At 40.7% G+C, this 14596-nt stretch overlaps 1 protein-coding gene across 2 annotated transcripts in view; it reads left to right on the forward strand.

The window, feature by feature from the left end:
• The window catches only part of stau2 (staufen double-stranded RNA binding protein 2), a 74380-nt gene that overhangs the window by 39683 nt on the left and 20101 nt on the right, over window positions 1-14596 (forward strand). The window contains exons 12-14 of one of the 2 annotated variants that reach the window (XM_029528742.1): window positions 1152-1510; window positions 10570-10683; window positions 13565-13794. In XM_029528742.1, the coding sequence (XP_029384602.1) occupies window positions 1152-1510; window positions 10570-10683; window positions 13565-13567 (476 nt within the window). In that variant the 3' untranslated portion in view covers window positions 13568-13794. Of the gene's footprint in view, window positions 1-1151; window positions 1511-10569; window positions 10684-13564; window positions 13795-14596 lie in introns of those variants that run through there. The other variant, XM_029528741.1, reaches the window with a different exon arrangement.

Consider the following 14596-nt stretch of genomic DNA (forward strand, 5'->3'; position numbering starts at 1 on the left):
CCCAAAGTGACAAAAGTCCTAAATATCAACCCGCTGCTGTTTCCTTCTTCCACCGGTCAAGACCATTTCTGGACAGTGATTTCCGAAAAAGCAGGAAGCCAACAAAAACAAATTTGATTTATCCAAATGGTCTGGATTGCAACATAGGCTTACAGCACTGTTGGGTTTAGCTGGCTTTGAACCACAGTTTGTCTGGACTGAGCTGCCTCCTGTTAAATAAAAGCTGGTCAGACAACAAAGGTCTACTGGGATGTTTCCTCAAACCATTGAAATGTACCGTACTCTCATGAGAACCCATAACTGAAGGGGCCTCCGAGTTCTGCTTTTGCAGAGACGTGTGTGAAGCTGTGAAGCAGGTTTCCAGGTTTAGCTGATGAAGTCACAGGCATTCTGCTGATTTTAGACTCTCCGTTTGTGTCTGTGTGTTTGAGACTGAAAAAGAAAGAGGCTTTGTATGTTTCCCAGTAGACACTTTGATAGTGCTCGGAAGTCCCAAACCACATGAAACTGTCATCTGTGTTTGGTGATGGAATGCCAGTTTAGGAGCCAATACACACAAGGGAGACGCACACCTGCACAAACTAGAGATCTTCTGGGTTCGCACAGGTCTGAGGCATGGAAACCTGACCTGGGATGTTGTGAGGGTCAGTTCAGCTATTAGAAGCAGAAATACGCCTTTACATCATTCATGTCACATGGAGGCTAATTATTTTAGTTTCTATGGCCTAATATTTGTTATTATGACACCAGGTTCTTACGTGTTGCTACTCTTCTTCACTACTTGACTGCATTAATTGATCCAGCTGCTCCTTTTGTTTGCGTTCCCCGTCTAATAGGGCTTCTCTCTTTGTGAAATGTATTTTTTGCCATTGCTGGATGGTGAGTGGAAGAGGAATATGTGCTTGCAAATAATATTGACTCTTGAAAATGAGTGGAATAATAACCTTTTATCTCCTTTCTCTCTCCATCGATTTCCCCTACTTTCGTCATTTTGTTTGCATTCATTCTCTACCTACTCCTACTTATCTACCTATTCCTCTCAATTATTGTCTTCGTTGCTTATTTTGTTCTTTTTTTCCTGTCTTATTCTTCATATCATCCCACTCTTGTCTTTCATCCATCGTCTCTTCCCTCCTCTTTGACCCCTGCAGCCCAGAAAGGACTGCTCCACCTCAGTCCTGACGTCTACCAGGAGATGGAGGCCAGCAGGAAGCAGGGGGGCAGTGCTTCGGGACCTGGCAGTAGCAGCGGAGGCTCCGTCAACTACATAACATCCAAAGACATGGGGCCCTGCTCTGCCCCGCTGCCCCCAGGACACCCTCCATACTACAGCGGTCCAACCTCTTCTCCCAGCCCAACCGCTACAATGGCCAGAGAGCTGCTTCTCAATGGCCAGTCACCCACTTCTGATGCCTCGCTGCCCATAAAGGGGAAGAACCCGGCCCTTGCCTGTGGCTCAGTGCAGCCAGCACAGCAGCTGGACTACCTGGCTCGCATCCAGGGCTTCCAGGTGAGATGCAACAAGATGGATGTGCTGTCATTAGGGTATTTATAGAGCCAGGAAAGGTTGCATCAATATCTCATGGTCCAACTCGGATGTATTGATTGACCCACTGAATTTTACTGAGAGTTTTGCTTTAAAATAGTTCAGTTTGCACGTTGCACTATGCTAATTCCTTGTTTGCCCTGGGTGAAAGTCCCATCATGGAGACGTCCATGCTGAAAGGCATACAATTGTTTCCAATTTCACATTTCTTTCACTTGCAAAATGTTGGCTTGTATTTCATTTTAACTGGCAATTGGCAATTAGGTCATAAAAGTCATGATTTAAACTTGGTAGAAGCTGCAGGCACCCTGTGGTACAGTCATGCATGCTAAAGTAACAGCACAGATGTTATTGTAACCCCACATAAATATAACAGTCACACACATACATCTCTCTGGCCTATTGTTACTGTGGTCAACCGGTCTGGATAGAAACATACACTGACAGACACACACACACACACACACACACACACACACACACACACACTTACTACTAATTAAAACATCTGCACTTAGGAGATGCTGGGCTTCTGGATGAAAACACCTACATGTTGTGCATAATGTAATCTCAATTCACCTGTAACTACTCCATATGCATGTTTGGTTGGCAGTAGAGGACAATAATGCTCATCAGTGGCTTTCCAAGAAGAAGAGAGAAATGAGAATGGACAAGTGGACCTGAGCATAGACTGACTCACACTCACTGTGGACATTGTTGTCAGTCAGTGGATTTAGAGCTCACAGGTGCTTCTGTCATTATCAGACTGGACACACACACAGCAGACACACACAATCACTCTTAGTGCTCTGTGTGCGCCTTAGTGTATTATAGACAGCCGACCCTACTTGTGTTCCTTTCTGTGATGGCCGAACTGAGGTGAATACCACGCCACTGATACCAGCGCCTGAACATTGAGGCTACAGATGCTTTTTATCAGTTTGAGGGAAAACATTTTATCTTAACCTGCTGAGGGTTCCTTTGAAAGCCCTTTGTTATTGCTCTGAGCCTTCCTGTGTGTGTGTAACCTGAGAGAGCTCTGCTGCCAGACCAAGCCCAAACATACTTGTACATACACACACACATACATGCAGGTTCTGTTTTGTGCAAATAGAAGAGTTAAGCCTGTTAAGCCTGTGTGTGAAGTTGCAGTACCTGTTGTTCTCTTATTGCACAAACTGTAACCTATTTCACGTATTCATAAATCGATGATCTCACATTTTTCTGTGCGTGTGCTTCTTAAGTGGGGAATTCATGCTGTAATTGAGACATGCAGACAATATGTGTTCCATTGAAGGGATGTTTCATCTCATGTGGGTTTGTAATGAGAACCTTTAGTTGCCTACACTGCCATGTTAGCCTGACTTTTAAAGCTTATGTGCTCTTGTATGTCTGTGGGATAAAGCACCACAGATTTCACATGTTTTTGCCAAAAAACTGCACTTGTCTGCTTTGCCACGGGACACGTAATGTAACTGCTTTGTGCTGGGCTGGCTTTCCTTTGACCACACTCAACAACAAACAAGGACTCTGATCCACCACAATATTTTTTCAGTAATTTGATAACAATCTCCTGGTCTGATGAGTAACTTTGTTTTTGTAATGTAATTATGTTATCCAAGTGAGCAGATTACAATTACTGCACAGCCCTGGATTAAAACAACTAAGCAAGCACTGAGGACATTCTCATAGTGTCTGTTTCAACCATCCAGTTCCCCAGACAAAGGCCCGGACCTACCTGCTAAGCCCTTCTTTTGATTTGATTGGAAAATAGCCTCTGGTGGAAGCTCTGACTGGATAAGCAACAGTGTGCTGTACTCACGCCAGCTTGGAGAAAGGATGCTGGCGCTTACTCCAGTGTGTTTGTGTGTGTCAGTGTGTGTATTTCCTATTAATTTGGCTGGCGTGTTGTTGGCACGGCGGGTATGTGTGCTCGAAGTAGGGCAGAAACAAAGAAGCAGGAGGTAATAGACAACACATGGACCAAAGATGAAGTACTGACTAAGAGCCACGTAACAGATTCTCCCCCTCCTTCTTTGTCTCTGTATTCTTCTCTTTGCTCTGGTTTATTATTGTTATGTTTTAGCCTTTCTACACCTTTATTTCAATTGTTTCCTTTATTCTTAAAGCTTCCACAAATGTACTGTTTCTCATTTTTCTTGCTGTTTGTCTAGTTTGGAGATATTGAAGGATTTGGCCTTGTTACTCTGCCATTACATTACAGACTGCTACTGCTTCACATTATTAACTTTTCCCATTTTTCAAGTGAGCAGAAGGCCATGCTACACACCTGGACTAGCACAAATGTTATGCTTCAGTGCAGATTTATTCTCATGCATGCCTTCACAGTTGGTAGCATGCACTGTATTTCCCAAAGGTTTCTTGACTGCAGTTTTTATCAAATATCTCTCTGCATGTCCATAGCTGAATGTGGGCCGGCTGTGGTGGAGTGATTTAATGGTTGAGCAGATTAATGAAGAAGAGGGGAGTGAAATGGGCAAAGAGCAGATGAAAGACGTGCGTGCGTGTGTGCGTGTGTGTCATCACATGCTGCTGTTATTTGCGGGCCAATACTGAGAATGATTCCTTAGGCACTGATGGCCAAAGTACCACAAGTGGCTGGATAGCACTTTAATATTTGTCCCATATGTCTAAATATTGGATAAAATACCAAACTAATGTCAGTAGCACAGACTTGTGAATTTGTAACCTAGAGGAAATATTTATCTAAACTTTGCTAATACTAACTAACGTAAGATTTCATGAGGAAAATTTTGTTTTTCTTCCTCACTTTGTTTTGAAACTCTAATGTTTCAATATAAGTCATGCTCCTTGGTCATGTTCTAAATTGCATTCTGTTGCCCTGGCTTACACTCTACAGTAATCTGATTTACATTACATTGGGTTTCCCAAAATGCCCAAAACCATTAGACACAGAAGAGCATATCATTATTTTGTTGTGCCTGCTCTTAATCCCATAAGACATATTACTAAGTAGCTGGCAGGTGCAGAGAATGTAGCACCTTTCAGCATTTGTTTGAATTACAGCCCTCCTGAAGTTTTGTGTTGGTTGTGCAAATGGAAAATATGACACAAACACTCTGTGTTGTAACTGAGATTTTAACCAGCCCGTAGAGTTTTGATCTGGTAGATTTGGTTGTTTGATTGCATGATTATGTAAAATGTGTTGGATTGGATCTCTAAAATCATGAATTCACTCATAGAAAAAAACAAGAAACAAAACACAATTGTTAACATGTTCTTGTGGGGCAGACCTGAACTCCAAATGACACAGGATATTGCCACCTGATATTGTATTTGCTAATATCTTCTTGCATGCTTGGCGATCGGAGATCAGTATTCTGTACTATAACATTCGAGGTTTTGTCTGGAAGAGCTGAAAGGTATCTAATGCATCTATCAGCTCTGTCCACCTGCTAAATTCAAAAGCAATAGCACATTAGAGATAGCCATCAGCTGAATTATGTTATCTAGCCATGACAGGCTGAACTTGGGAGATGGATTTACAGACATGGGAGGGTCATATTCGTTGCTGTGCTGGAATCAGAACTTCTACGTTGGAAATCCCATGTTAATGAAAACACTATCCTTGGCGGGTGGCTGGTGTTGATATCCATTCAGTACAGTTCCCAGGATTTCTCTCACTTACATGCTGTTTGTTCTTCTCGATCTCTGCTTCCTTCTTTGGCTGTATAGAAAAACCACTTCAAACGGTACCGACTACACCTTGCATCCAGCCTGGCAGTTTTGACCCTCTCTTTTTTCCTTCCTGATCTCCATTGCGGACTCTCTCTATCTCTCTGTATCAACATCAAACGCCTGATCTGGTACAAATTTTCAAAGACTCTAACAGTTTGTTTCCAACCTCCTTGTCATCGTCTCATTCCTCCACTCAGTGTTTACTCTGGGATTTGCTTTAGAAAATAAATTTTGGGATGGCTAATCCCACCACGTTTGATTTCTGCGGCAGGGTGATGACTTCCAGCTGCGCTCTGCGGCATATTTGTGTGAAGAGCGATCTTCGAAAACAAGTTTTGTCGGTGGTATAAATCAGACTGTTAATGTTGTGCTGGCTCGGCGCACAGTCTCTCTGCTTACATGGTGGCCCTCTGCGTGCATGTCGGTGCGTACGCCTGTCTGTGTGTTTGGCAAAACTGAGTGATGATGTTTTTTCACCACAATCAAGCCCATTTGCAAACCTTTAAATCAAATACCCTCAAGTGCCAGCACAGCAAATTGCAAATTTGAATATGCAGCATATTTTTTCACCCCCCCCCCCCCCCCCCCCCCCCCCCCTTTTTTTTTTTTTTTGACTTGTCTTTGTACTTTGTATTTTGATAGTATTGATCATATTTCATGCGATTCTCAGCCTTGGACAGTGATCACAGTTGTGTGCAGTGCAGTCGCAGCATGCAGAGATTACGGCTGTGCTAACCTGGCACTTTGTTTGGAATCCAAACAAATTTCTTCATTATCTGCACACCAGTTATTGTTCTCAGAAATACTCTGGCCTGCATTCTTCATCAGTTGAAACTCTCGTCTGTACTTAGAAAGTTCTTCCACAAACGGAACAGAATCAGTGTTTTGATAACAATTTTAAATGGAACACTATATTAAAAAAAAATCTTTTTGTGTTGTTTTCAGTGACCAAAACTCCTTGTGGTTGGAAAGTGTTCATAAAACAATGAAAGTTATAAAAAGTAATGTTTCAAATATTGTTTTTGTCCAAATAAAACAAAACAGTGGAAATCAGAAATTTTCCACCTGGAAAGGGCATTTCTGAAAATCTAGGGTCTAATTACCAAAGGAAATGCTAGATATATTCATTCTTTTCATGGTTGGGTAAGAATCTCTCTCTCATATCTCCAAGTTAAATATGTCAACATTTTCTGTTGATTATCTTTGAATAGCATAAAGACTGCAGGCTTCATGCAAAGCTCCATGCAAAGACTTGCTAGGCAGTCAAGATTTGTCAGAAAAATCATTTGCAGAAGCAGATGGATCAAGCAGAAGAGGCTGAAGAATTGAAGGACCATTTCTTAACTATAGAAGAGACACATTTAAAGGGGTATGGATCAAGTTTATTTAACAAGCTGTGATATCTCCTGGTTTTAGCAGTTAATATCATAAAATCAGACTGGAATATTTTGAAATAACTAACGTAGTTAATGAATTTAGCACTTGCTGTGTTTGGATAAAAATTCCAACAGCTTCAATGCAGCTAAGACATTTTAAAAGTGATAGTAATTTGTGATTACTTTAACATTTTTTAACGTTTAACGTTTAAGAAATAACTAACGTAGTTAATGAATTTAGCACTTGCTGTGTTTGGATAAAAATTCCAACAGCTTCAATGCAGCTAAGACATTTTAAAAGTGATAGTAATTTGTGATTACTTTAACATTTTTGGTTGCTTTATCTGCGGTGTAATATTATGCAGCATTGAATGTACTCTGCATTTCCCGTCAGTCACTGACTTTTGTTTCTTGAGAAAACCTGTATTGTGAGTGCTAGGTCTTGATAATCGGCTGGCCTCAGTTGAACTTGTTGGTGTTTTAAGACCTCTCTCTGTGATCCGGTCGAAGTGCACTCAAAATTTTTTAGAGTAGCAGCTTTGTTTGCCCTCCACCTCCTGCCTTTAGTAGAAGTGAAAGGTATTGTAACAGTGCACTTAAAACACCCTTGACCCCTGAGGTCCCCACTGAAGTGGCTCGATATAGACCTCTAATTGCTTCTCAACAACAATGACAGCATTTCTTCAGCTGAGAGGGCTTGTTTGTTATAGCAAAGGTAAAGTTATTTCCGTGCTCTTTGCCTCTCCAAAACCTGCACACAGTCTAGCTTTGTGGTTATAAATGTAGTAATGTGACAGTAAAAAGGATTTGGTTTTTTATTAACCTGACAGCTTCATGTTTATCTAGATCCTTTTTGTATAGGTGGGGGTGAGTCCAGGGGGCTCCAAGTTGCATGGGTATGTGAGGGGCCCTTCATTGCTGCTTGCAGCTTTTATTCTGCATGTACTTTGCTTGCATTTCTGCCATCATGTATGTGCTGAGAAGCATATTCGTTTAAGACAGTCCAACACGGCTCCATGAGCACTATGACTGTGATCGCTTTTTAGTTTGTGCATGTTCATGTTTGTTCGAAATAAAGAGGAGCATTTGAAGAGGAGCCATCCAGATTTAGAAGCCAGATGTCAGAGGTCATTCCACATTAGTGCCGCCGATCAATCGCAGGCCTTGCATAACTTTCCTGCTTCTTTGTCTCTAAAGGAAGTGGATTAGAGGCTGTTTTCTGAGTTGGGACCTGGGATGATTAGTTAGGCCTGTTTAGAATGCATGCACTCACAGATTCAAATAAACATGCACTCAAAACAGACCGGCTGGATGGGAGAATAGGTGGTTTGTTTTTCAAGTGCTCATTATTTTAGATTGCCCATATCGTCACCACTGAGATGCTGATTTCATATTCTTTGATGTGAGCAGATCAGACAAGTTTCTGCCCTGTCTTGAAGTTAGACAGCCTGGTGAATCTGGCTCTTCTTTGACTTTCTCAACAAGTCACCAAACAAGAAAGTCCTCCAGTTGATGTTTGGCGACCTGCCAAATTAACTGTTGTAACTGGATTTTATCTGGTTGCTTCTGAATTTTTTATCTGCTTGTTAAGTGTCATGGGGTGTCTTGAAAGGTGCCTGGAAATAAAATGTATTGTTGTTATGATCATAGAGTAAATCAAGGTTGTTTAGTTAATTATTTTTATCTTATGTGGACTGTTGCTGTAAGGGTTAGGGTTAGTTTGGATCTGTGACCTAAATGCTAACATCAGCATGCACACAGGGACAATGTCAACACGTTGATGTTTTGTAGATAAAATATCACCATGACCTTAGCATGATAGTGATGGTCATTAAAGTCCAACAAAAGAAAATATCACAAGTTGTGCAGAAATTTGGTCATGACCTACTGGACAAAATGAAATTCGGGTGCTCGAAGCATAACTCATGGGTTTTCAAAAAGTCAGCAGTTTGTACTAAGTGTTACTTGAGTCTCTGGACAAAATATAAAAATCTATTCACTAGCTGCTGTAAGTCTTCACTTATTTCTTCACTACTTAAATGTGCTTTTTACTCTAAAGCTTGATATTTATCATCTCTTGCTCTGTGGCCCCTTATGAACAAATGTCTAATTGATTACTATTAACCAAACATAAACAGACTTATATGCTGCGTCCCTGCATACCACAGGGGAATTGTTTGTAATTTTATATATCTGAGCATATACTCTTTCCTTGCAGTATAAGGCTGGTAGAGAGAGTGTGTGTTTCCTCCAGCACCATTGAAGGGCCTCACCCTCAGCTGGAGTCCTGACAGCTTGCAATAGATGAACCTGGCCAAGTGCCCACTGATCGGACAGCATGATTACACTATACATCACAGACTCACAACCACAAGCCTTTATACTACCTAAATGAACCAGCATAGTGGACAATTGCACATGCAGACGCACACACACAATGATCCATATCTTTGTGTTCACACCCATTGTTCTGTTCTTCTTCACACAGGTTGAATGAATCTACAGAAGAAGCACATTCACATGTATCAACACTGAGATAGGATTCTTGTTAACAGACAATTATACTCTTACCCCTAAAAAGTACCCCCCTGTTTTTTCACCCATCTTTCGTTCTCTCCCTTATATGCTGAAATCTGGAGAATTTATTGGAGATTAACTTGTCAGAGAAGGCTTTTTCCAGGACTCACTTTACTACATTAATCATTCATACACACAGCAGATAGCATTCAACAATTTATCACTGTGGGCCCGTCTCCTCATTGGTGGGTGTGTGTTTTATTTACTATATGCAACATCATATTACTGTTCATACATCTGTGTGCATATCACCAGTGTATTTTCCATTATGAGTCTGTGTCTTTAAAGGCAGACTTATTTGTGTCATGCATGCATGCACACACACACACACACACACACACACACATTTTTGTACTCATGATCATAATTCATTTGGAGCGAAAGTACAAATGCATGAAGGAAAGTATACAGACACACACACTGAGGACATCTATGTATGATAAAAGGGAAAACTTAAATCCTTTCAGTCAGTATAAATATTCAGTTGCAAACCAGCCCATACATTGTAGATGTTTTCACCATCCTTTATAATGTTAGCTCCAAATTTTGGTATGTCACAAATTTCATTCATATTCAAAAACTCATGCTTTAGTCCTTTATTACTATGCCTTATTTTGCTGAGGAGGTCAAATGTAAAGTTGTGTTACATTTCCTGTGTAGTTCTGTTGGAAAGCCATATTCATCCTATACCTGTTGCTTTTTCATTTGCTCTTTCAAGCATAAATGGCCTCTCGTTCCTTCTGTCCCTTGTCTTGCTGCACTAGTCAGATATTTCTTTCCTTCCTTCAGTTCCCATAGTTATTTGTGTCATTTATTAAGATGCCTGCAGCTGCCTTGGGCATAAGTAGGCCAGGCAAACACATACACACATAAAGGGACATATACACATGCTAATACACACACGTGCAGGGTGTGAGAGCCAGTGAGAAGTAGGGCAGTATTACCAAAAGCCCTTGGATCTCAGGAGCAGAGTGTCCCAGAGCAGCATCATGTCATAACAGCCCTAATTGCACAGCATTTAGGAATGCATGCAGAGTTAACCTCTCAATGATGAGGGGTCGCCAGTGATGTCATCACTACCTCCTTGGATGCCCCCTCACGATCTCACATACACACCCTTAGATTCGTTTCCCTCCATTGCCATCTCTGTGTGGTGTTGGGTAATTGTCCACAAATGCTCTGGTGCCAATTAGACATGCAAGAATTACATTCAAGTGAACCACTTCCAAGACCACAAGAGTGTATCTCACTGAAACCATCAGTTCTCTTGCCATTGTGTGCATTGACTGAAGTTTTACTGTATTAACTTTTTGAATAACTGAATTTGTCAACCTTTGTCTTCTTTTTCAGGTGCAGTACAGTGATGCGCAGAGTGGTAAGGATTTCGTTACCTATCTGACCCTCTCCCCTGTGCAAATGACTTTCCACGGCACCGGGAGCACCCTCCAAGCCAGCCATGACCAGGTATGTGGGAGTGTGTATGCAAGTTATGAAAAGATGGGTGTCACACTGAAACCACTAGACCAAAGTCAAATATTCTGCATCAAAGTGTGCACTTTATTGAATATTAAATCATGTGAGGAATGGAGTGTCATTTCTTAAAAAAAAAAAATCTACATTAACCTATTTCCAAGCAGAGATTAAAAAGTCTGAGTAACAATATTTTACAGTTGAATAATCTTTATTGTGATAAATGGCAGTGACAAGTTTAGGGCAATGAAAACCATACCTTGGCTAGTAACCATAAACTAAAACACAGCTAAATCTATTGAAAAAACATAAATGGAAAATACACAACAAAATTCCTGCCACATGAGTTTTTTATTGTGGTTGTGTGCTGCTCTGAAATGTGTTTGTGCCAACCTATTGTACACACTTATGGCCAGTACTGTGCCGGGCTTCGCTCTTTCGGATTGGCTTATTCTGGTTCAATGAAGTGGAGCATATAGTGTAGTATATAGGTCATATTGTGAGGAGGCAGCAGTCTTCTATCCTCTTCATCATCTAATTAACAGACGACTTGGCTCTGTGGCTTTGTTGTGAATCAGTAGAGCATCAGAAGCACCTGCGATAATACTCATTGCATCTCTCTCTTATAATCCTCTGTTCCTGCCGCATACAGGCACCTGTTCATCATGATTTTCAATTTATCAAAATAAAGCCCGTCCTGAAATATGATGGCGTATCTCCACAATTTGTGGCATAGCCCTTTCTCCCTCCCTCTTTCGTTTTCTCACTCACTCTCTCTCACATACACCCCATACTCAGAAGGAGGCTCTTTGTCTTGTGTTGCCCAAGCAGAAAACCAGTTGCTTACATTCTATCATCTAAACATAGGACGCCTCTTTGTTCAGCAGTCTTCAAAGCTTTAATAAAGGGCCGTCCCAGCCCTGAATGGGACAGCTGACAGGGGGCTAGTGCCGCCACCGCTAACTGAGAGCCAAGCCAATATAGGCCAGGCAGGTCTGTCTCCTCGGGACCTGTTGTTTCCAGGAGCACTGGGGCATGACCGACTGTTAGAGAAGGCCTTTCTTTTCCTCATCTCTGTACAGTGAGGAGTACGACCACAAAGGGAGCACCTAACAATAAGGGGTCACCCTCAGCAGCCCCCAGACCCCAACACTGAAAAAAGTGGGCCTAAAGGCGACACACATTTACTCTGCTTCACCATGATGATGATGACGCAGGCTACTGTGAATATTTGTTGACGCTCTAATGAGGTCCACAGAGTTACCTGAAATCAATGGAATAGATTCCATCATGAGCAGGTAGACCTCAGGACTTTTGCTGCAACCATCCAGATTGATCCATTCATCCGTTTCCTGGCACCAATATACACAAGCACACACCTTGACCTTTTATCAGTGTAATTAGACATTGGAAATCTCATCCGATGGAACAGAGGATCACCCGTCTAAAAAATGATAAACCTTTCCTGGAGCCTGTCTCTGTTGATGTACAAACACAGCTCACACAGCAACGTGTGGTGACTCCTGTCTGTTTCATTATATGTCTCTCTGGGAATTTCCTGCTGCGTTATCTATGCTCCTGTGGAGGTTTATGTCAGGTAGACCAGAGCAGCTGATAAAGATCAGCAGCCAAAGGAAATCCTCTCTCCACATCTCTGCCCATGATGTATGGAGGAATTATGGACAGCAGCTACAGATAACTCATTGAGGAAATTGCAGTAGGGCTCTTTATGCAAAACAATACGTGATGAGTTGTGAACAATTTAATTTAATGTCTGTATTTACAGTCTTATTGCTCTTATATTGTTTATAAACACAAAATATACTAGATGACATCACTCATGCCTCCACTTTAGGTCATGTTTGAAATTATTCAAATAATAATGTGTGTTCTTGCATATCAGGCTATTAGATATATTTACCAGGTTTTGACATGAAAAAATGAGTAAAAGTGGATAGCCGGAACTCAGAAGTCAGGTTCCGCCGAAGTCTGAATTTTTGGGGTGTTTGTACTTGTGTAAACCTGTTATTTTGTCGTCACAAAACAAAGAGCAAGTAGCTTTTGATTATCACACTTATTTTAGCCACTGCCAAACGGTAGTAAAAGACTGACTTTTACTGTTTTTAAAATAACAAGAGAATATCTGTAATCTGATTAGTTACTGTAGACCAGCAACAACATAAATTGTAGTAACAAATGTAAACAGGGTTACTGTAAATAATGGGGTTATCAGTTATCAAGCATTTATGTCCAAAACTTTGTTGTTTTGGTTTAAAACATGTTTTCAGCCCTGTCTTCTTTGCTACACCAGATATTCCGAAATGTTGTTACTATTCAGTCAAAGAAATATTTTTTTTTTTACTTCTGTGTGACTCAGATCATGTGCAAACCTCCTAAGTTGTTAACGACAACCAGCTTGTTTAACAACACTGGGCAACTAAACTTATAGGTCACAAATAAGTGGATGTCTCCTGCAAACATTAGTAGTGTGGAATTGATAAGCAGAAAACATATGTAGCAAGCAAAACCAATTAACTATGTAAACAGGAAGTCAGTGCAATGTCACTGCCTGGAGCTTAACTGGAGAAAATAACAGCTATGGAGAGACAAGAAATATGTCAAATTGAACTGTTCTTTATAAATTAAACATATTTTATGGTTTTTTTATCATCAAACATTAGGAACTAAAATGAGCTCAGAGTATACTTGAAAATATATAAATATGCTATATTAGCTGACTGTAGTAATATTAATATCTTAGTTTTTGTTATTATGGAGGTGAATTGTGTTACTTTCATTGTTTAGATTAGTAATAAATAGCATTATGGTTGGATGTCAGATGTTTTGAGTATAATAAAATCCTTCTTCCTCACAGTGACTGCTGCTCAGTGAGCTACTCCACAGGTCCACCTGGAAGTCAGCAGGTGTAAATATTTATGTACAAGTAATCTCTACATAAGCGAAGTTTGTTAATTGAGTTATGTGTAAATGTCCTTGCAGTAAACATTTCACAGCTGGGCTAAGCTCAAACTTTGAAATAGCCAATGCATCCTGCTCCTGGAACACCAGGTCCTGATTAATGTTTTCTGTCGTGTACTGTTTTGTATATATATTTTTTAAACTACATTCCCAGTGATTTGGACACAGATGAAAGAGTGTGTGTAACGTACTGGATTGTATGTGAATCAGTAGTAATAGAGATTAATTACCCATAGAAGGTGCAGAGATGGTAATCTGAGGGTAAATCATTTGTGTAACCTTCTGTTGGGACAGTAAACATTAATGATCAAGAACAGAGGTGTTGTCAGTATAATTTTTACAATGGTCTGCTCTTTATCAACCAGTACAAACACACACACACACAGAAGCACCTATACATAAACACACAGCACGAAGCTTAGGTACCATAATCCTTGGCCTTGTGCAGACATTCCTGGAGGGCCTGGATGTGTGAGAGATATACAGCTGAGTGCACTTTTTGACCTTATGTGCCATCTATTTGGTGCCATCTGCCCAACACATGTGGGCCCATAGGCTGCTGCACAGTCTGAAAGTTGCCTTGAGCCAGAGATGTTTGTCAATATGTCCCCCATTTTATTTTTAAATGATTTCTGATGACATTTTAAGCCTTAGGTTAAACTATGTTTGCTTAATATTACAAATGAAAGAGATGAGGACGTGGAAACATCAAGCACCTTTTTTTTTTTTTTTTTTTTTTTTTTTTTTCAACTAGACAGGATCACTTTAAAACAACATTTAACCCTGGTGTGTGTGTGTAAAGCCAGCCTCATGTTCTCCCATATTCAGCTGCACATTTATTTTTAGGTGACCTCTTTTTGGAAGCGCACTCAAGCTTACAACCAGAGTTACTCTGTGGCCACAAAGTTTCAGCCTCGCTGTCTACTCC

The sequence above is a fragment of the Echeneis naucrates genome, chromosome 20 (genome assembly GCF_900963305.1).
Source record: "Echeneis naucrates chromosome 20, fEcheNa1.1, whole genome shotgun sequence".
NCBI classification, from domain to species: domain Eukaryota; kingdom Metazoa; phylum Chordata; class Actinopteri; order Carangiformes; family Echeneidae; genus Echeneis; species Echeneis naucrates.